General features: G+C 40.9%; 1 protein-coding gene across 12 annotated transcripts in view; it reads left to right on the top strand.

Annotated features, from left to right (window-relative positions):
• The window catches only part of CHD9 (chromodomain helicase DNA binding protein 9), an 85,658-nt gene that overhangs the window by 12,443 nt on the left and 49,593 nt on the right, over positions 1–23,622 (top strand). For 7 of the 12 annotated variants that reach the window (XM_032195926.1, XM_032195928.1, XM_032195929.1 and 4 more), the window contains exon 4: positions 20,062–20,399. In XM_032195926.1, the coding sequence (XP_032051817.1) occupies positions 20,062–20,399 (338 nt within the window). Of the gene's footprint in view, positions 1–18,537; positions 18,840–19,034; positions 19,201–19,731; positions 19,836–19,886; positions 19,902–20,061; positions 20,400–23,622 lie in introns of those variants that run through there. The other 5 variants (XM_032195932.1, XM_032195933.1, XM_032195934.1 and 2 more) reach the window with 4 other exon arrangements.

A 23,622-nucleotide genomic window follows, 5' to 3' on the forward strand; every position in this document is an offset into this window, starting at 1 on the left:
AGGCATATCAGCTGCTGGGTTGTTTTTTATCATGATTCTAGGGTATGCAATAAATGGTATAAACTGGTTTCAGACTTTAAGTTTATCTAACAGAAGAGATGTTTAGTGTTCCCTCCAGGAACTGGTTGTGCAGTGGGAGCTGTCATACAGCTGCGAGGAGCCCATCGATGGGGGAATGATAGGAGCAAACCGTGTGCAAGCCTCTCTGAGCCTGCAGCGTGCGTAATATGACTTAGTAATAGTATGGCAACTGGAGGAAACAATTACTAGTGGATTTAGTTGTTTTCAGCAGTTTTGCTTTGATAACGATTGAGGGGTTTTGAAAAAGAACTATTTTTAAATTTTATGAAGTAGTTGATGATCTGTGGCTATTGGAGTGGACCCAACATTAGACAACCAAACATCCCCAACTGCAGTTACACTAAGATCACTTAAAAATGAGACAAGATGAAATACTTGTGACTCCGTTGTTTGAAAGGAAGCATGCTTATCGCAGTGTAACTTGTAAAGCTATTCTCTCAGTACAAATTAATTTAAAAATTAATAGTTCAGTGTAATAGTGCACAATTAAAAACAATCTAAAATGTCTTATGCTGCTGTTATACTTTCTATGCTTGCTGTAATTAGATTATAATTGTAAATATATCGTGCCTCTTAATTTTACATCATGCATTTTTCATCATAGTTTGATTATGGGAGCGAAATGAAGTGGAGGAATACACTGGAGATCCGTGTAGTCTCACCCTCGACTAATAAAACGCTTCTGATCTTTTTGCCTCGTCTTAAAACTGTTTTGAAAATATTCTCTTTGCTTTTCATGAGTGTGAAAGAAGGTGACAAATGTAGGTATCCATGTTCAGTTCTGTACGCTTAGAAGAAAAGGAAGTTGAGGTGATATTCTGAGGTTTGTAGTGGCCTGAGAGAAGGTTGCCACTGTAAGGTCACCTCGGGGCCTTGCCTTCGCAAGGCTGAGCAGCCCCAGCTCCCTCAGCTCCTCCTTGTAGGAGCAGGGCTCCAGTCCTCTGAGCGTCCTCACGGCCTCCTCTGGACCTGATTCAAGTCCACGTCCTTAGGCTGGGGGCCCCGGTGCTCCTCTGGCTACATATCTCAAAGCTTAATGGAGATTGGCCTGGAAAATAATACTTCATTAATGGTTGGAAGCGCTACACGACAAGGTGTTGATCTCAGCTCTTGGTATCAGCTGAATCTTTTTTCTACCCCTTTTGTGACTAAATGTTTGGCACCTAACTTGATAATTCAGTGTATTCATGAAGTCCACTATCTTGCATCTGACGTTTACATTTGTTTTGTTTTGTTGTTATTTTGAAACTGACTTGAAACTTGAAAGTGCTGTTCTGCTGGCAAGTGCTTGCTTTCCTACCGCTTGTTTCAGAGCGACAGGTGACGCTGCTTTTGGAGAGAATTTATCTTGTCCTTATTGAAAGCTTAGGAAGAAATATTGACCATACGTCAGAATGGTGTAACTTGATGCATGAGGGTATTGTCAGAGGTGGAAGTTTCACCTGATCAGAGCACAGGGCACAGGCTTTGGTGCGGCTGAGATGCACACCCTGCGTGGTCGCAGCCTTTCACCCATGTTAGCAGCTCCCTCCCTTTTGTATCGGCTCTAAATTTGGCTTTGCAAGTATCCCTGGGATTATCCCACTCAAAAACCTCTTGCTCTGCTCTTGATTGCCGTTCTATTCATATACCAGATCGCAAATGCAAGACATGCCTAGGAAGCAGTGATGTGTTGTCTCGGGTAGCTATGGTTGGCCCAACAAGCCAATTCATTGCAACGTGCACTTAAGGAAGATGTATAGAAATGAGGGCTAGAGTATTTTTCAGAATGCGTTTCTGAAATTCCACGTAGTTTATTTTTAAGAGAGCCCACAATGAGAAATATTTTCAAACCCTGAACTGGTGGGGCTGTATTTAAATTCTTCGTAGCAGAGACCGGCTTTTCTGCATAGTAAGCTTATTGCTCTTAAGTGTTCTTACGAGACCATGTTGTAAAATTACGATCCTGTTATTAACGTTGTTTGTGAAGCAGTGTATGACAGTTTTCAGTGGGGCTAAGCATAATAAAATCTGTGACTCAAAATTTGCCCTGTTTTGCATTATCTGAGAACTGAAATCTAGACATCTGGTGTATTGAAAGCACTTGTATTTGGTGGGGCATTAGCTTGTAATCTGCAACTGGTGTGGTTTTTTGTGGTTTTTTTTTTTTTTTAAAGCCCTTCCTTCCCCCCACCCAAAGAGAGCCCTAAAAACCTCATTTTCTTCTAAAATGCTGTTAAGCATATCCATTGTATTTATATTGTACTCGTTCCTTTTAATTATGGTTAATTTTATGGGTGATGTCACCACGTTAACAAATGGAAATCTGTTTGAACTTGCCTTTTAAACATTTCTAGGAGTTGCATGCTCTGGATTTACTTCTGTGTTTGAGGAACAATTTTCACCTTCCTTGTAGCTGTAGCAGCTTAATGAATTGTCTGCCACTGTGAGGCAGCAGAATTCAGTTGTCATCTCCCAGCACCTAGCAGGTTTATCATGTCTGTACAAGTAACAAAGTACTCCCTCCGCTGACCTTTTTTGCACTGTATTTCCCTGCTTTTTCGCTTTCTATTTTCAGTAGGGCCCACACAAATGGGAGGAAGTGAAAGTGGAAAGTGGCAAAGCTGTGTCAAGTGTGTAGAGTTAATGAGATGAGTAGGGCATCATCTTGGAGCTGAGTAGCACAGTTCCTGGAATGAGCAAACTCTTTCAGACTCTAACTGTATTTAATATGTGTTTCAAAACCAATCTGTGGCTTTTTGTCATGGATGTCTTCATCACTCAAGACAGCAATATTTTGCTAGCTTTACAGTTGGATGTATACAAAGAATTTTGTTTTTTATATTTTTTATACAAATTTTAGGTAAGCATTTTATACTCCCTATTTCTTTTTAAAACGAGAAATTGCATAGGATGGGGGAAAGGAAGTATGTGTGTATGAAATTGGCTTGTAACACATTTACTGATGAATATTTGTTGATATATTTAACTTTCATCCATTTTTTCATTTGCCTTGCTTTTCTTTAGGAAATACAGCTGCATAACAAGGGAAGGACAGAATTGCTGGAAAAATGTACCAGGCTATCTGCTTTAGCATTTTATAAGCTTTATGAGTTTGTCAGTAGCTAACATTTCCACCAGTTAAAATGTTTAATCATTCTTCTCATTCAGTTTTGAATCATGCTAGCTGTTGCTAATGCTTGTTCTTTTTTTTGAAGTCTCTCTGAACCTTCCTCAGTTGTCAAATAATTAGGCTGTCCAATTCTTTGCGTACATTTCTTATTTAAAAAGCAATACCTGCTGTTGTAATGATTGTTACAATTTAAGAATGTAATCTTTCCTGAGATAATTGCACACTTGTTAAATGACTGTAATAATTGTCTTCAAAATGCTCCAAAAGAGAAACCTTTTTGTAAAAAGTTGTTAATGGGTGGCAGGCACAGGCAGGAAGCTTCTGTCTAGCTCAGCTTACAGGGGTAATCCTCCAGGGTGAGACAGGTTGACAGAAGCAAGTAAAATAGATGATGTTAAAAAAATGCACAAATAAGTAAGATTGAATATCTAAATATTTATTTGCAAACAGATGTCTTGTTAACACTGAAGAACCGTAAAGCAATGAGTAATGATGCAATGGTGCAAGCTCAGTGTCTGAGCTTGGTGCCTAATTAGAAAGGGAGAAAAAAGGAAAATAAAACTTGTCTTGAATCGTCCTCTAAAGACAGCAGTCCATACTGTAGACTGTTGAAGCAGTAGTTCAGTGTCTGTTTAAAATACCATTAGATTAAGGGAAAAACTTTATGGGGAAAAAGCTCCCTTCTTACATCATGTGTTAATTCAACCATTTGTGCTGTGAACTGAACTGCAAAACTGATTCAGGAGCTGCGAAATGGCTTTTTGTTGCCAGAGCTGTTTCTTGAGAATACGAGTTGCTGACTTGGTTTGCTGCGTAGTTGGACAAAACTGCACACGCTAGAGACAGCGGCAGCGGGAGAGGAAGGCGTGATGAGCTGGGAAGCACCTTGTGCTGCAGTAAGGCAACCAACTGTGTGCTGTCACGCGCCTCAGAGGCTCAGAGGACATCAGTGGGCTCACAGGGGAACTCTCCCTTGGTACTGGCGGAGACCAGCTGTCCAGTGCTGTTAGCTAAAGCCTGATATGTTTTTTTTTTTTTTTTTTTTTTTTTTTTTCCAAAAGGCTTAAGACATAGCTTTGCCTCCAAAACTTCCAGAATGCCATTCCACCTTGAGACATTTTGTAGAAGATCAGTGTGTTTCTAAAGCGTTAGTGAAATCTTACTGCCAAAAGAGAAGCAGAGCTTTTAAAGATGTTAACCAGTGGCCTGCTTTTGAAGCCAAAGAATCTTAAGTACATTTGGAATCCATGTGGCTTTTATACAGGTGTCAGTGTGTTATGTGCACTCAGGTTTTACAATTTCTTTTAGCTGTAACGTTAAGTCTAAATATATAGAGAAACCAAAACAATTCCCAGCACTTTGTCCACTCAATAGCCTTCCAGAACTGGGGGGGTATTGTTTACTTTGTAGTTTATCTAGATAAAAAATTTGCACAAGCTCCTAGCTGCATGGATTCCCAAGGCAGTATCTATCCTTATGTGCTGAGAGGGGATTGAATTTGGCAACTCTTAAAGAAAGTAAATACAAGTGAGTGGGCTTCGAGGGTGGTGGGGCTGAGAATTAATATTTTGATTTGAATAAATTTGATAAATGAATCTAGGAACATAGCTTTAGGCTAGGAACAGTTGACAAGTCCTATATTTTTTGAGCATAGTGTAATTTGTAGTCTACTTATTCATGTTTCTTTCATAACTGTGGTAGGCTTTCTTTTGCGTGGGTTATTTAGCTTGTGCTTGCACTTACTTTGGTTTTTTGCTCTCTTGATGTCTTACTGTGAAGGCTAGCATTTTAATGTATATTCTAGGAAAATGTTCCAATCTTTTCTGTAGTGCCTTTTCAGGAGGTGGTAAGGTAATTTCCATGTTAGTAGCATCCTGCATATGCATACAAAATGCTATTGAACAGCAAGCCAGAACTAGTTTCATAGATTAGTAGAAAGACCTACTGTAGGAGATGTTCATAACATCACAACTGAGTTCCAGTTTATATGCTGGAAAGAAGTATTGCCCTTCATGTTGAAGAAGATATCTCACTTCTTGTCGTTCAGAGCATTTTGTTTGCTTCTTTTGTTGTGCTTGGAAAGATTGTTTCAGAAGGAGAATTTCTGAATTCTAACCCCAGGCTTGAAGCCCTGTGTTTGTTCAGAGGTTCCAGGAGCCTTTCTCTCCAGCTGTAGCATTAACAACTGGCAGGTCAGCAGGCTGCAGTTCAGCATTCGTACTCGTAGACAGAACTGTGTCAGGGATTGCTTAAACACAACACAGAGCCCCGTGCACACAGATACAGAGATGCTCTCCAAAATGTTTTTGGAGTCGGGAAGTGTTACAGTGCTGAATGCTTTAATAATACTCAGATGGAGCTGTGAAATTGAAGTATGGTTTTAACATCTGGCCTGTCATGATTTATTATGGGAGAGGAGTACACAGAGGGAAGTGCCAGCTTTTCCATGGTCTGTGTATTGTTGTGATTTTTCTGCAAGCTTTACGCTTAGGGACCACTGATTTTAAGTCGTGCTGTCTTGGTTTTAGTATGATTAAATTCACCAGTAAAAATGTAAGTTTGAGTTCAGCATATTCAGACCAGAGCAGTATCTCTCCTGCTGAAATTATCACTTAGCCTGTGCTCGAGCAAGGGATTGTCGATGCATGGGAGCTCAGTTCCTGTTCTGTAGGCCAAGTGTTGCTTTATCTCTTCCTTTGGGGATTTTGTTCTGGGATAAAAACCATGTCAGAATTAAGAGGTGATGTTCCAGGCATAACCTGAATATGTGCTCTTCTGTTCTACCCCCTGCCTCCCTGTTTTATGTGGCTTTTGATGTGTGTTTTTTTCAAAGTCCTGCCAATTATAGCCATCTGAAATGAGATCTGTCCAGGAAGCTAAGTGGCATGACTGAAAGCATCATCGTGTGACATGAATATGCATCCCTATGTGGATAGGGAAAGGTGTCTTTAACATCTTCTCATTGTTGGTAGGATTCCAGAGAGAGATTTATGTGTACAAGCTTAACAAAGTTTCCTAAAGTTTGTTTTATTTTAAGTAAACAGAGGCAAAATCAGAAGTGTGTCTTACTGTCTATAAGATTGGTAAGAACAATTTTGAAAAAAAAAGATTTATTTTGAAGTTTCTGTGTTGGAGCTCTTACTTCTGTCATCCCGTGGAGGATTCTTTCACCTGCAGTCATTTTTTACTCTGAAATCTGATCAAGCTCCTGATACTGTACAAGAGGCATATTTTATGGTGCCAGCCTGCTGGGCGCTTTCACTTAATAGAGTTTAACTGCAAGTGTGAGTGGGCTTTCACTGACTCTGGGAGATCTGGGGACATGGTGAGCGAACCTTCCTGGTCGGGGATGGAGGCAGGAGGGTGCTGGTGTCCTGGCTGTGCCACAGGATGTCCTTGGCAGCACGCGGCCATCTCTAGCCAGCCTGTCTTTCTGTGTATGGTTAACAGCAGTTGCTGTTGACTCAAACTCCGTTAAAGATGATAAAAATTTCATTTGTCTTGAGCCCTACACCTAGTCTTGTATCTTGTGCAAATAGCCAGCTTTGGCTGAGATAGAAAATGACTGCTAGGCTTCCTTCTAGTGAGCTGTCTTAAAACTTTGTTTGGTCCCTACCAAAAGTTCCTACTCACTACTGGTTTTTGTGGTTAACCCAGTGAAGCTCTTGGGTGCTATGTTCTCTCTCTCTCTCTCTCTCTCTCTCTCTCTCTCTCTCTCTCTCTTTTAAGACACTTCTGGGAAAACAACAGCTTGTTTTTTCCTTTGCCTGAAATTGAATCCTGCTGGTCCCCTATAGTATCCCTCAACTTGTGAGCATTGTTTTCAAACCAGCACCTCTTTTTAATAAATGCCTTTTCTGTGGGCGTCTGGTTTTCCCTATTCATTGAGAGGAGTGGGTTTTTTCAGGAACATTTGAGAAACCTGTATGCAGGAGTAGTTTTGTTAGGCTTATATATATGCTAAAGTGCTCTTCTTTTACCTTGGATATTCTAGCACCTTGGTAGAGAAAGCCATCAAAGTAATTCCTTGAAGCTGACACAGCAGATATGCAAGTTAGTTTGAATTGAAGAGGAAGAAGTATGTCCCCCTTTGATTTAAATGGAAATATGCTGTGCAGTCAGCACTGGTTTTAATGATATGTGACTTCCTAGCTGGTAATGTTAAAAATAAATTGCTTTTCCCAATTTGTGTCAGTGTCTTCTAATGTACCGAAAATGCTCATTTTTTTTGTTTCACTGAAATTGCAAGCATTGAAGACATTTTGGTTACTCTGTTAGGTATCAAGGAATCCTACAAAAATGCCATGCTCACAGATTGAGTGAACTTCTAAACTTAAGTGCTTTTAATGAATAAACTCCCTATTTGTAAATAAAGAAGTCTTGCATGTAAGACTTACTGAAGATGTAGCTTGTTTCAATTCACAGATAGTTTATGATCAGCATTTTCCTGTTCATGTGGAATTAAATCATATCTTTTTCACATCTGTTATCTCTTTCACAGCACTTGATTTTTTTTTGTCATCAACAAGCAGTGAAAGTACATGCTGTTTTTAAATAATAATAATAAAAAAAAGAGGGTGCTATCACAGAATCATTTCCTGACATTGCCCGAGACAACGATTGGTTGCAGCTCCAGCGGCCTTCATGTTCTCAATGAGCTGCTCGGCTTCGCCTCCAAGTGAACTGTAAGGCTGCATCCATTCTGCGTTACGAAATTTAAGTTGGGTTTGGTAAGCTACGCTGTGAAAACATCTGATGGAAGAGAGCCCGTGTCTGTGCTTCGGTTAATCCGCAGTTGCTCCTGGGGCCTAGCCCAGCCTGCCTTTCTGTCAGTAATTGCAGTGAGGTGTGGAGACAAGAGGAGGGCAGGTTCACGCTAGTTCAGTGGAGCTGCTGCCTCCTGCCCTTCGCTCCCATCGCCCCGGCAGGCTGAGTGGCTCTGCTGAAGAAGCAGAGTGCAGAAATGAGAGTGGGGACGGCTCCGTGTCTGCCGCCCTCGCCTGCGGCTGCCTGGCTGCAGTGCTTACGCGCCTCAGGCTGTGGGGCAGGCAAACCTGAGGGCTTTGGGGGGAAGAGCATGAGGAAACAGTGGCATCCTTTCCATAAGGATGAAAGGGGGTTGGGTTTTAATTATAAAAATCTTCTCTTATGAGGCCATTCGCATCAGCAGAAGGTGTAGAAAAGGAGCACTTGATGTGAAATGGAGTTGTGACCAGAAGCAGCCACCCTTCGGGCCGCGCGGTTTGTTGCTGTGAGCTGTATGCGGGCCGTGCTGCTTGCTGGCGGTAGGTGTGGATCACCAAGGTGATCAAAAAGCTCCTCGTGTTCTTTTGGGGGGTTATTTGGATGGCTTGGGGTTGTCTTTGTTTGGTCTCTTTGTCCTCCCTCTGGTTGGTAAAGAAAAGCAGGAGAAAATCTCTCGGCAGCGCACAGAAGTGGTGGCAACTTACAACATGAGTGGGCAGGCAGCAACTTGGCAAAATGGCAAGTGGAGAGCTCTGCTTTTTTCCCCCTTGTTTGTAATTGTTTTCTCTCTTCTTCAGGCTTTTGCAGCCAAATCTTTGTAGTTTTACATTGAAATCAGCATTTTTAAGGGTTTTGCGGTTCTTTATAGTTTCTAAACAGAAACAAAATGGCTTCATATAAGACCCAGAAGCCCAAACGTGAATACTTTTCAAGTAATATGGAAATTGACTGAAGGCTATAAATCTGAGTAGGGCCTCTGTTGTTTAAATTGCAGTGAAAAGGTTGGATAAAAGCTGTCTCAGCGTATTCAACCTGCCTGAGTTTGCACACCTTTGTAACGCCCGCCCTCGTGTCAGTTTTAACGTGGGGTAGTTTTATACACAGAAATGGCGAATGGCAGGCATGTCTGTAAGTGCTTACAGCTGCAAGGATCAAACATAATTGCGTCTTCAGTTTTCACAGTGTTTATTTCACAGTACACGCAGTAGTTCCTATCTGTTTTGCTACCAAGTCATTGACTTGAATTCTATTACTTGGCTGCCTGGACAACAGCACATAGGTGCTGTGGGGCAGGATTGCTGCTCTTCTTCACCTGTGGGTTGGCTCACGTGGTTTCTTCTCTGGAACACCCAGAAGTTGGGCTGTTGAACAACTAGCCTGCGTCTGCTTGATAGACTTTCAAGGGATGGTCTTTGAGCTGGTTAGTAACAGAGTTCCAGTGGATTGGTGCCAGCTTATTTGAGCTGCTGTCAAAATTGTCTTAAAAATAAATAAATAAAAATGGAAGCTTTTGGTGAAAAGGAAAACTGGAAGAGTTCAGTGTATCCTGTGTACAAATGTCTTTTTGTCGTATGTTGTGGTTGGGGTGTATCTTATTTCAGGTGTTAATTTTTCACTTTTATTTTAGTTAGAGATTGAATTTATTATTCATAAGACTCTGATTACAGAACACTAAAAGTCTTTCTGAGTTTCTGAGAAAAAACAAGCTTGGATTTTATTTGGCTTTTTGTTTTGCTTTTTGATGGTTCTTGCAGTTTTGGAAAAATGCAAATGCTTAGCTAGCTTCCTCTTCTGACTCATAAGGCCTCCAAGTAAGCTGCTGCATTATGGCAGATCTTGTTCCTTTCCAGAGAGGCACTTTCTGAAAGATTCTTTCCCATCGGAGACTAACTTCCTTTCTGGCAGTAAAAAAAATAAAATAATTTAAAAAAAATAAAATTAAGTTCTAGACCACTGCATCAGACTTGTCTCTGCATTTAAATCTGTGCATGTGAATTCTTCCTGACTTCAGACAGCCAAACTTGTGAGTTTATCACCCTTTCAGGGTGGGAGCGATAAAACATCAAAAGAAAAAAAGTGTAGAAAGTAGTAGTTTCTGAAACTGACAGGAAACTATCTACAGCACTCTTCTCTTTGTTTTGTTATGTTATTATGCATAGAGAATTGAAGTAAATTTGAGTAATCAGGATGGAAGTACAGAAATTAATTTTTTTCATGATATATTATCCTAAATCTTATATTTCCTGCATTTCCTGTATTAAACCTTTATTTTTTTTTTTTTTTTTTTTTTTTTTTTTTGAGAGAGGGAGGAGTGATAAGCCCTGTGTTTCTGTGAATACATAATTTTCTTGAATCTCTAGAATTGGTTTATTTTAATTTATACATTGTAAAGTTCCTTCTCAATCACGTGTTAATTCTAGAGAGCGATACTATGCTTATATCAGTCAGGCCTTCACAACAGGACCAGTAGCTTAAACATTGTAAGAAATAGGCCTGTACACTACAGCCTTTGCTGTTTTCCAAGAGTTCAGCCGTTCCGTAACGTGGGCAGTTCAACTGTCCCGTCAGTTGGGCAGGTTGGAGGTGCTCCGATGAGCTGCTGGGAAGGAGGACCAGGAAGCTCAAGGTGATGTGAACACTGCTCAGCTTGAGTTTACAGCAGGAGTAACAAACCGGGTGTGAAAGATGGAGATTTTGGCCACTCAGACCAAACAGCTGCTGGAGAAATCTGGGTCCCAATAGGGTATCCGTGGTTCTTTCCTTTTGATGCACTGGAATGGCTTCTGGGATAGGGGGGAGAGGAGGGAGGTAGCGAGGAGACTGCTTGGAGAATTGCAGACTGCTCTCAAGCAGAGGGAAGTTGAAGGTTTCTTTGGTTGGAGTAGGGACAAAGGGAAGAATGAGAAGATGATGTGGTGTCGAAGGGCTGCCTTTTGCAGCTGGTGGTCCCAACACCTAGAGCATCTCAAGTGGATGCTCGGAGGTCTAAGGAGGACTGAGCTCATTTTCCTTGCCCCAGATCCTGCTTAAATCCTGTGTGCTTCATGCCAGTTGCCAAAGAACAGCTATCTCAGAGATGTACCTAATTTGGCTAAACTTGATCGATGGGCTAGAAATTACCGAGAACTTGGAGGCGTAAATGCACAACCTGGTATGACGTGGTTGTGTAGCCTTGCTTTTTTTTTTTTTTTTTTTTTAAACAAGCTGGAGGAAAACTGAGCAGCTGTGAGCTGGGCAGCAGCCTCGCTGAATGTTTTAAAGCTCAATCTTCCTTTTAAGACACAAGTCAAAGAGTGTGTGATTACTGAGGCTGCCTCGGTAGGGTTCTGGCTGCCACGGGATGTGTTGGATGAGGAGCAGTGGGACCAGGTCTGGCGGTGCCTGCAGCGTGCTTGCTTTCAGCGAACAGTTGTGATGCTGGCATTTCGGCTCTACTTGCTCATGGCACCACCAGGCTGCTTTTTAGCAATTCAGCACATAGTAGCAGGAATAGAAAATGTTCCACAGTAAGCTTTTACTTGCTACATTGTGTTGCTACGTGCTATATTTTCAAGAGACCTGGTGTTTGCAAACAGGAAAGAGGGAATACTGAATCATTCTCCTGGAGGAGAATTCAATTTCTATTTGTGTATTTATTTTGGTGGTGATTGTTTATGAAATTTTATAATAAGTATTTGTATATTTATCTCTTTTTGCAAAGCCTCCAAAAATAACTCCAGGAAAATGTCTGAAAAGATGACTTACCTTGTGGGAAGAAAAAAACAAAACTAAAAACCAAAAAACACCCTTCAGTTAAGTCATTTAGGGGTTTCCTGTTGCTTGCTTCCATTTTGTGATGTGGTTTTGTTTTTCCTTTATCAGCATTATGAAAGTTAGGAAATAAAGTGTAATCTTATTCCATTTTTTTTTGAACAGAGAACACAAGCTCAGTAAGCTTTCTTCATTTTTGAAATTGGAGATGTTAGAGTATTTTTGTCTAAAGGAAAGCTTACATTCAGTACGGTAAAAATTATTTCTTACCTTCCCTAACAGCGTTTTATATTTACATGTAATATCTGTACCGGGAGTCCCCTTACTTTGGATCTACAATATAATGTAAAATTCAACTGAATTCAATCTTGTCAGAGAAAAGTTTTGTACAGAACAAAATTAGCAGCTTATTCTGCTTTGCTCCCATATTGTTACTTAGCAGGTTCTTGAAGCACTGCTTGTGCTGGAATGAGAGATGATTTTAACTAACCCATGTTCAGTGGTGAAAGACTAAAAATCACTGCAGTTTGGGTTAATAATATATTTTTATGGAGTACAAAGGACTTTAAAAAAATAAAATAAAAAATAGGTAAGTTGGAGAGAGCTGTTCCATTTTGCTGCTTTGCAGCATTCTGCTCCACACTGTTACAGAAGCTATTAGACTTCCTTGACCGGTTAAATAAAAGTTGTCCTATTGCAAAACCAGGAGTATGTTCCAGCAGAAGCTGCCTTTTACCTGTACTTTTTAAGAATATCTTTGATGTTTTGAGATTTCAGTGGATCAATACATTTGTAGGGCTTCATTTGGGGGTTTTGTACTCTAATGTCCAGTCTCTTTAAAATCAGAAAGATCTGCATTGTTTTCTTGTCTGTATTTGGCAAATTATATTACACATCTATTTCCAGATACTTGCACAGGTCCTGTGTGAAACCAGTGAGGTGAAACGTGACATTCCTTTTATAGAGTATTGAGTTAAGTGAACTTTTTTTTTTAAGAGGTTAAGTAATTGTAAAAATTGGCAGGTGAGCTCAGTCAAGAATATAAGAAAGAATCCAAGTAGGGGTGCTTTTTTTGTTGGAAACATTCACGTATTTGGGGGAATAAAGCTAAGACTTTTGGATCCAGAGGACTGGCATTAGAAGCTTTAGAAAATCTGCAGAGGTATGGCATGGCTCCAAAACTGCTCTGAACTTGAGTAATTCAAATCTACAGCGCATTCACAAGTCCAGTTGACTTGAATGTGGTCGTTACTTTTCTCATACGTAGGAGCAGGGCGTTGAGGCTCACACTGAGCGCAGCGGTTCTTCTGGCAGGGTGCCCGCCCTGTGGCTGCAGCAAAACCCCTGCCGTGCATCAGCCTGGGATCAGTGCAAGTACTCAGTGCTGCTGCTAGTTGGGCATGTGACAGACAGCACCTGAGAAACGCTGCCGAGGAAGTTGGTTTTGTTGGTGTATGTCATTTTCCAAATAGCTGTGTTCGGTGCTACAGACTAGAACAAAAGAAATCGGTACGTGATAGGCACAGCACTGCAGGCCACTGAAAGCTGACACGCATCCAGTGCAGTAGCTTGGCAGGGTGAGCAGGATGAGGTTCTCAATTTCTTTCATTTCCTGGCAGTTTAACACGCTCCATTACATAGTGCTTCCTTTAAGATATACTGGGAGATGGTTTTTATACCACTACCGAATAGTCAGAAAAACAATTCACCCTGTTTGGTGCTGAGCCCCAAAATGCCTCTGCTCAAACAAAATCTTCCACACACAAAAATGCACACTACAGATTCATTCTCCAGTATCAGATGCTGCCTTTGTAGCAACAACCTGCTGGTATGCGTGTGTGACATGAGAAGCACTTGCTTCTTTCTTCATAGGAAGATGACTAAGGTTGCTGGCCTTTACATAAATGTTTTCATTTCTACGTAAATTGAAAATTTATCATAAGTCCAGTGCTAAACGTGGGGTAAGGTATGACGTACAGTAGCCAAATTTACATTCAAAAGTGCCTATTATACAGACACAGACTGTTGGCTCGTCACTTTGCTGTAGTTGTCAGCCATTCATTTATCAACGTTACAGGTAACAAATATGGGAGACAGCAAAGGTAATTTTTTTCCCTGTATCTTTTTTTTTTTTTTTAAATCTATTTGTAACACTTCAATGTTAATTCGGCTTAGGTTTCATATATCTATCTCTAAAATTCTGTATCCCTGAAACACTGAATCATTTATAAGAGCTGATAATAAGATCCAAGCAGAGTGCGGAGTATTCTCAGCATAATGAAAGAATAGCAATTTAGAATGCTTCATTGACTGTCCTATTAGTTCCATATATACACCAAAAAGGAAGGAAAAATTATAGAACCCCATGGATCTTCGTTCAACAGTGCTCTTAGTTCTGTAGAGCAATCCAACAGATGGTATGGGGCAACTGTTGAGCAGAAAATAACAAGCAAGTCAGAAGGAACTCCGAAAGGGAGGAAAAAAAAGGTTTTCTGGAGAAAAGAAACCCTCGTGCATGTTTAGATGATCTTTCTGTCAGTTGTGTGGAAGCAGCTTGATTTAACTGAAGTTTTTGTCACAGTAAGTCATCAAAAGACAAATCACTGCCTCTTCTGGAATTGCCATTCAGCAGAGGATTCTGCGTGCACGTGGGGTGACGCATTTGTCTTGTAAGCGATCTTCTACAAATAGACTCTGTACAGGGAGTGAGCTGGTATCTTCTTTTTTAATAGATTTCTTTTTGATTATAAAACTGTCATAAAACCACCACTAGAGTTAATTATGCAGGCTTCTGTAGAGAAAAAGATTTTAGAATACTCAAATGGAATTCAGAAGTCATTGAATTGAGTTCATGCAGTTTTTGATTTGCATTCCTAACTACAGTTTTGTGATTCAAATGATAAATGTATGTTCCTTTAAGAGTTTTCTCTGGGGTAGCTTAAAGCACTTGCAGTTTCCGAATTCTGATGTGATTCTAATAGGAAAATATACGACAATCTAATTTGAACAGAAATAGAAACAATACTGATCACGATCATTTTTACTATTCTTCCTATATTTGTGTCACAGCTGGGATATTGATACTATTTTGGTGGCTTGACATGCACAAAGGGATTCCTTGTTTAGTAATAAACAGGGACAAAGATGATGAAGTGGTAATGCGTGAAGATCAGGTTTCCAGGTGGCTAATTTTAGCTGCTTTCAGTGCAGTTGATGTCAAGGTCATCTTGATTTGCCTAATGACCTGGTAGACTAGCAAAAACTTGTTGCCATGCAGGACTTGTTGCCATACAGGACCTCGTGCTTGCAGATCTTCTGCATCTTCCTGCAGATGTCTGCTGCCAGTAGAAGGAAGAGACTTTCAAGGCATTGCGAATGTGACCCTTAGCTTTCTATTTTTTAGGATGGTTGGGATCATAATTTATTTTGTAGTGGTAGTTGCTGTTTGGGTGAGCTGATCCACAAGTGAAAATAATTATTAAAAAAAAAAAAAAAAAAAAAAAAAGGAAGGGGGTTGTATAATTGTAGTCAGGAATGTGTGACTAATGAAAATACCAGGGAAAGGCATCACTAGGCCTTAGAGTAAGTACCTCAAGAATGGACACAACTCAAGAGAGAAATTTGGTCTTGAAGACTGTGTGCACACAGAAGGGAGAGCCATACTGCTCCAGCATGGTGCCCATGCCTACCGCCAGGCAGGGTTTCATACAGTAGAAGCAACGCCTTGTTCATGGAGCGGGTAAGGCAGCGCCTGGGAGGGTTTTCTAGGAGATAGAAGCTTTTGTTATATTATACTCCTTTTTTTCTTCTTGGGACTTCCTTTGTAGTGATATGCAGGGGATGTGGAGAAACTGTGTGTTGTCATGGAGCAAATTCAAAGTGCATTTAGGTCTTGAAGGGGAGGAGAGAAAAAAAAAAAAAAAAAAAAAAAAAAAAAGACAAGCAGAAGCAGAGGTTTGTCCTTGCTGTGGGAAATGCTGTTAGGCCAGAGAAGTGCTGGGCTGATGAAAGCCACGCTGAAGTGTTGCAGAAACTCCTTCCTGTGAAAAGCCTCCCTGGTACAGTATTCCCAGCTATCAGGAAGACTGCTGTCACGATTGTTTCTGGGTATCATCTGGTAATTTGATTGTTTTTACGTGAGTTTAATTAAGATACCAATCAGACGTGTCGAGTACCTTCTGCCCCTGTAAGACACCACATCAGTGTCTTTTCAGTGCCGCTGAAGGGAAGATGCTTTGCTGGCAGCTGTGAATCAAGGCATATGTGGGGAAGCCTACAGCTCTTGTTTTATCTGTTCCACCCTTAATATTTCTTAGGGATAGCTCTTCCACGTGACCAGCAGGCAGCCCGTACCTGCTGCAGCTAATGGCTTTAGTGGGTGGCAGCGTGAAGCCGACACGGGATTGACGTGGTTCCCCACGTCTCCCTGCTGCCACAGCTCTCAGAGCAGCAACAGGGAACTGGCAGGAGCTCGGTGGTGTCCTTGTGCTGCTGCTCGCCAAAGCTGTCAGCAGCACCACACACCCTGGAGCTTGCTCCGTGCAGGCTTGAGACAACATCACGTTGGTTTACGTTTGGCTCTATCGGGATGATTATCTTTGCAGCCACGAAAACTAAAAGCATATTTTTCTGAACAAAATATTCAGTTTTTAAATGCGTCTGCCTCAGGGTTTTTCTTTCCACCTTCTCCTACACATTTGTCAGCTAAGCATTTCTTTCTCAATGCTGATAGATGAAATAGGTTTGTAAGCCACTGGCAAAAGGACGTGCTCCTTGAGGGTGTTTGATCGGCGTCCCCTCGGAGCGAGGGGGAAGGGGTGTTTTTGGCTTGGCAAAAGGCTTTGTCCTTTTCCTTGTGGATGCTGTGTAGCTTTCAGAATTTATTTCCAGTGTGCATGATTTTGTAACTGCTTATGAGTTTATTTCAGGATGAATTGGTAATTGAAAGAAAAGACCTCTGCAGCATCAGATCCTTTATGTCGCTGTGGTTGCTAAGTACATGCAGACGTTGTCCTTTGTAATGCACGGGTGGTTCTGGGTCTTCTAATCTCAACTCAGTTGCATTGCTTTCCAGTTTTGTGTTTTGTGACCTATGTGACTTCCCTGATGGAGGTTTCACTACGGCTTTATTTAGCTCAGAATGGCTGGCTGGAGCCTTCCGGTATCTTCGTCAGTGTCATTCCAGTATGGTGAGAAGTGGCACAGCAAAACCGAAAGAGTACGTTCTCAGCCCTCTAACCAGCAGCTGGCTTACTGTTGGTGGAGTGCAGGAGATGTAACTTAAAAACAGAAGGAATACTATGGAGCACGAAGCAGTGGGCCAGCCCCAGGAATTAAAACACACAGTAGCCTCGTCCAGCATGCTCAGGATTTTACAAAAAGACAGTAAAACAAGTTGTTGAGGAATAACTTGCGGGGCAGCTCTGAGGAGATGTAGCCTGAGAAATTTCATCCTAAAGTAACAAAACACTTAGGAAGAGGATTTCAGAAGAATTACCCAAAAGCTACCATGGTTATTCTTGCCCACTTAATTATCGGGCACGCTTTTTTTGTTTGTTTGCAGCCCTAGAATGGTTCAGTAAGGCATCTGTTCATTCTCAAAGTCCTCTAACCGTACCAACTTCAGTAGCATTTGGCTTAGAGCTGAAATCATACTGTGAGTGCCTTAGGAAACTTTTTTTGTTTAACTGATCTCAAAAAGCTAAAATAGTGCATTATTTAGCATCGTCCTGAGTTATGAAATGGTAACTCTGCAAGATAAATGACAGCAGTTTCTGTTATATATTGCATAACCATAACGTGAAAGCATCTTGGCTAGGGTTCTAAAAGCAAAATTAAAATTTAATAATTGTCTCTGTAGTGAAGCTGCATATGTGCAGAAATACCTTCTGAATTTAGGTGATACTGTTAACTAAAGGATTGTTTCATGTGCCGGTACTGCTAGTGTACCAATTGAGGTTCATTTTGAAGTGAATCTTAAATAGAAGTAAAATCCTGGTCAAGTGTAAGGCCTAGTCTTAACAGTCAAAATCCTAACAGAAATCATATCTTGAGCTATTTCTTGATTCTTTTTTAGTGGGCTTCTGAGGAGGAAAAGAATAAACGGAGGTTTTGTTAGGGAGTAGCTGTGATGACAAAGGGGGGTTAAATAACTCTGGAGAGTTATTCTTTAGTAACTTTTGTGTTTTTTGAGAACACATGTAAAAATGTGTCTGTTCTTTTAAAATAGCACTTGAAACAACCTTAAAATGAGGAGGACTTTTCCATAAAGCCATGTCCCATGTAACTGGGGGGGCCCTCACCACAAGGTGTGCGTAGACCTGGGCTGGGGGTGAGGCTGAGATCCCGTTCAGGATTTCTTCCTTCTCTAGGAAGCAGCGAAGCCTGTAAACGAGTCCTGATGTGGTCACTGGTGCTTGCTTACAGTGCTGAACTGCCTTTGGAAGGGGGGAAAAAAGAGCAAGGTATGTCGGAGGACAAACTGGCTTTGAGGCCCGAGGCTCGGAGTGCAGTGTGCGTCGCCGCCCCCCGCGTCGATGCGAGACCTGGAGCGCTTCAGGGAAGCCCCGGCCCCACAAACGCTCCGTGCCCCCGGTTTCCAGCCCGAAGCCAGGCACAGCAGCGGTGTACGGCGAGCGGTGGAAGGGGAAGAGTTAATCCCTGTACCACATGTAGGGAAGAGCAGTCCGTTGGGGGTTAAATTGCAGAGCCTAATGGAATAATAACTGGTAGCACCATCTGCTGGCCTACTTCCGCAGAAGGAGTCAGTATTTTTAACGACATCTCTAATATTCATGCTGATGCATTTTGATGCTTTGTGCATTCATTTCTTTCTGTGCTTTGTTGGAATCTGGCTATCTGCTTACGGCCCAGCTGGAAGCCCCGCTGCTGAGGGGCGGCAGGCGGGCTGTGCCCTACCTGAGTTGGACGATCGGTGGACGGACGCCTGCCAAGGGAGAAATATGTTGATAAATCCCAATGTGTGTTTGTGGAGGGTTGTGCATATCTTGGCTGCAGCTTGCTAAATAGGCCATTTAGCAATCTTCTTTCAATGCTTTTCTCTTGAGCACTGCCTGGGGTGCTGAAAAAGCAGAGGGCAAGCCTTTGTCTGACGCCAAAAATGTCTTCAGTGAAGAGGCCAAGAGGAAGGGTAAGTGAAAGCCTGAATGAGTGGGAGGAGGAGGGGTTCTTTGGGCTAAAAGGCTAATGGGATTGAATAACCTTCCTTATTACTGGCTGCTGCTGCGGGAGCCGTGCTGCATCGCCATCTTGAGCTTGTGGCTGTTTTCTCGAGTCTTGGTTATTTGTTATAGCCTGTAGGCCTTAAGGTGGCATTTTAGAGAGTGATCCTAAACCCTGCCTCCTTCCTGCTGCCGCAGCACTGCTATTAAGCCTTTGATGAGGCACGTATAGAAAATGTATCCAGTGAAGTGCACTGGATTTGGCCTGAAAATGTGTTTGGAAATTCCTGGTGGCTTTTCTTCGTGCTGTAGTCAGAGGCGCATTTACGGGTGAGAATGTAACATAACTGTTATCTGCTGGTTGTTGTTTTTTTTTTTTTGTCTGTTTGAATAGGAAATTCTTTCCATTCCTCAAAGGGGGGCGGGGGCAGGAGGGAAGAAAGCAAAAACATGTCTTCTGCTCCCTTTAAAGAGCGGCTGCTCATTTGGAATTGAATTCTTTGCGTAAACAACCTGCATCGATGAAATAGTGCTTAAAAACCCGAAAGCAAAAACAAGACGTGCATTTTCGAGCGAACGTACTATGTTGATCTAAATAAAATGATCAGAAAGCAGTATTTTTGGGTTGATACAGAGCTGCATGGGCTTAGTTTTGGTTTTGTCTTTTTTAATCTTGATTTTGTTCGGCATCAATTCTGGTTAGCACTGAGTTGTCTTGTGGATATTATGTCTACCATAAGATCTATGTGGTCCTGGTATCATACCGAAGAAGAAATACTGATGCTGTTACCTTTGGGAGTTCTTGGCTTTCTCAGATTTTATGAGAAGAATATCTACTGGAGATGTCTGAGATTTGTGTCAAACGTATGGGAATGCTTGGAAGGTTAGGGATCGGTGTGTCTAACCACAGAGGAGGAAAGAACGCGGAGAGAATTTTGTGAAGATTTTTTTTTTCCTGTTTTTCGGTATGCAGACTGCTTGTGTAAAACCAACAATTGATGTACTTATTCTGAAACCCACGCCATTCTGTGGTAAAAACAGAATTTCTTCTTTGTTGTGTCTGTATAAGTCTCTGCCAGTTTAATTTTTTTATATGCGATTCTAGATTAAAAACAATTTTTTTTTTTCTTTTAAGAAATAATTCAGATTGTTAAAATAAGGGGATTTTGTTTACTTTGTCTCTGTCTACAGCCTCCTTCCTCCAAGAAGACTGATGGTTCAGGATCATATACTAAGTTGCAGAATACCCAGGTGAGGGCAATGTCTGAAAAGAAGCAGAAGAAAAAAGCAGACTCTGAAAGTAAACAAGAGAAGGCAAATCGCATAATATCTGAAGCAATTGCAAAAGCAAAAGAGAGAGGAGAGAGAAACATTCCACGAGTAATGAGTCCTGAAAACTTCCCCAGTGTTTCAGCTGAAGGAAAAGAGGAAAAGAAAGGCAGAAAAGTTAAAACCAAACCCAAGGACAAGGAGACCAAAAAACCAAAAACTGGTTCCTCAACCAAAATTAAAGAGAAAACAAAAATTGGGTAAGTAGATTTAAATGTTGTCTTCTCCTCAGATTGCATATCTGTGATTAAAATGAAAACTGCTTACTGATAATATTCTCCTTCGCTGCCTACACAAAATTCTTCCTAATTAAGTCCATGTGTGGACTTTGTTGTTCAGGAACAAGAATGCTTTGTTTTCCTTTCAGATAAAATCATTTTAGAACTGTCCTTTGAAAGGAATGGCTTCTGTGTTTCAAATCCATTTCCTACATTTCTTTATACTTATTTTGAAGGATAAACAACACCAAAGTATCTTAGTATCTTTTCGCCTACTGTTGTAATCGGTTCCGACTCCAAATTAAGTTCATTTGATATTATAAATGCTGTCTTTATCAATTCTGGTATATATCTTCAATGTGTGATACTTTGAATATTCTTACAGATACCACACGGGGTATTATAAGTAAAGTGCATATTGGAAAATTTGAATTCTAAGTACTTTGTAGCCTTCAGTCATATCGACTTAATCTGCCCTCTTAAAGATTTTGCAGACTCAGCTGGATCAAGCTGGGTTGATGCCCTGGGGGTGAGAAGCCTTCAAAAGACATGTTAGGTGTTAGAGCGCTGCAGAACATTTGATACATGGCGCTCCTCCTGACTTCAGAGCTAACCTAGTTCTCCAGAATACTTTTAAAGGAAACAATGTGATTTCTAATGTTAATGTGTGTCAGTCAGGACTTGAAAGGGAAATTTTAGCTACGATTAGATTTTTGTTTGAAATGGTATGCCCTTTTTTCAGTAACAGACGTAGGAACTGGCATGTCTGTCCATATTTAAATGTCTCATATGCATATGTATATTTTCATTTATACGGAGGAGAAATGAATGCTCTTTTAATCAGCCTATTTCTCTGCTTGCATGCTCCAAACAAACCACTTCCTTGAGAAGTTACCCGATAGTATAAAGGTTACTACTCTAAATATAACTTGATTCTTAACCTGAACTTTCCTGGTCTTAATTTCTTTCCCTTCAACTTAAGGGTTTGCAAATGAATGCTGCTTATACTTGTTAGCACTTCATTGTGGTTCCTTCTCCTGCTCTCCCCCTTCACCCCTCCGGTCTCGCTTAAAGGCGGGCGAGTTGGATATGTACTTCCAAAGTTGATTTCCCTTTCACGTTTCTGAATTTACTCGTGTTCTATAACAGGTAGGCGTTTTGTGGGTCTTTCTAACCAGGAAACTTGCACACTGTTGTTTAGCTACTGTCAGATTCTGGAACCTTTATGTGAATTGCTCTAGGTGCTTTGTAGCCACTTCTCTAGGTAATTAACAAAACATACTGAAAAAGAATCCTTATGATATGATACATAATTCCCGTAATATTTTTGCTGCTTTTTAGTCAGAATAGTGAAACGAGCTTTTACCTTTGATTAACACTTCTGCGTTCGGTTTTCTATCTTCATGAAATGCTTCGCTGTGCACATCAATTTGCATCAGTTCTCAAGATTGCACAAGGTAGTATCAAATGACAAGCAGACATTTGTCAAACTGGGTTTTTAAGTGATGTTTGTGCTTGATCCCAAGTACGCTGAAGCTGGCAGACAGCTTTAATTCGGTACAGTCAACTCTGTGTAATTTTGCATTGAGCTGCGAAGGTTTCCCTCCCTGCTATTTACCAGTCTAATCGAGTAATGCCCCAGCAGCATGCAACCTTGCAGCATGGGTAAGTTCAGTTAACAACGTGGGACAGATACCTGAAGAATGAGGAGTCAGGTCATATTGGAGAGCTGTGAAAGTCTTCTAGAGCCACAATTTAGGGATTCTACCAAATTTCCATATGCTTTAGTGGACTGCTGTAAATCTAATGCTTCTGGATGTCCATGTGCTTCATTTTTGTATCTGAATAGCTTGATGTGGTTTTATGTTGGGTTAGCACTATTTTACAGTTTTATAAATAAATACATATCTTTATATAAATAAAATACCAAGTGTTTAGCATGAGTGTATGCCGTAGGGAATAGCACACACACTGAATAGCACTAATTGCAAGCAGGCTCTGTTTTCTGTTTTAAAATAATCCTACCAGATTCTGTTTTCTTTGTAATTGTACCTATTGATCTTACGGAAGTAGAACACTTACTATAGTATGGCTAAAACTGGCTATTCGAAGGTGATTAAGAAAGTGTGGTTACCAAGGTTTTTAATAAAATTTGTTTTACCTAGGGAAGAATGAAATGAAATCCAATAATTCATAAGGGTTTTAGATGATTAAAACACATTTTCTAAAGGTTTCTTCCTGTCTTACATTATTAGAAAAATACTTCTTAATGAATCTCAGCACATTCTGCAAATTGTGACATCAAAATAGTATTAGGATTTTAAATGTGTGGGTTGCTACATCCATTTTCCCCTTTATCTTAAAATAAAACAAGCTCCCATTGAATCTTGGGAAAAAGCTCTACTGTGTTCAAGTAATACTTTTAGAAGATTGAGCCCTTTATTGGGCAAGGAGACAGGAGGACTTGAATTCCGTGAGAACTTTGTGTTTGGGAGGTGGTGTGGAGCTGTGAGTGCTTGAGAGATGTGAAGTCGCACTCATTTTCCAGGTGACTCCTGTTTGTCTTTAATCTCATCTCTCACATCCTTCATGCATCAGACATAGCCTGTCCAATACAAGCACAAGTGTACCGTGTACCTTCTCTGGTCCAGTACTCAAACAGCAAGCTCGTACACAGATTGGGATCAAGGATTTAACGAGGATCTTAGGTCCCGACCGTGTAGCATGTTGTGTGCTCCTCTTGAGGAGGATTGAGAGAGGTACAGTTACTCAGCTGTGAAAATGATATGCTCTGCCTGGCTCACCTGGCAGAGCTGGAGCTGGCACACTAGTTGCTGGGCAGACCTCGTTAAAATGGCCTGCTAGCCAACAGGCTTTAGTAAAAAGGAAAAAAGAAAAAATGTGCATTTAAATATAGTGCAATATAACTGTTACTGGCATTGAGTAGCCCTCATCTAGGATCAAGATAAGTTTTAGCTACCGTGTTTCTGGATATCAGGGACAGCATGATTTTAATCTTTTTCTTCCTAATTAAGCATAATTAATTGGTATGTCTTTGGGGGCTTCATGTTAGCTGTTTACCTCTTCTGTCATGATTCCTTTGAGATATACAGATATATAAAAAAAATAAAAGCCACAGTAATTGTTTTCAGTTGATCACTGCTAGTTATAAACTACTAGGAATTACTTTCTAGGCAGGCTATAT

Source organism: Aythya fuligula, chromosome 12, assembly GCF_009819795.1.
Source record: "Aythya fuligula isolate bAytFul2 chromosome 12, bAytFul2.pri, whole genome shotgun sequence".
NCBI lineage: Eukaryota > Metazoa > Chordata > Aves > Anseriformes > Anatidae > Aythya > Aythya fuligula.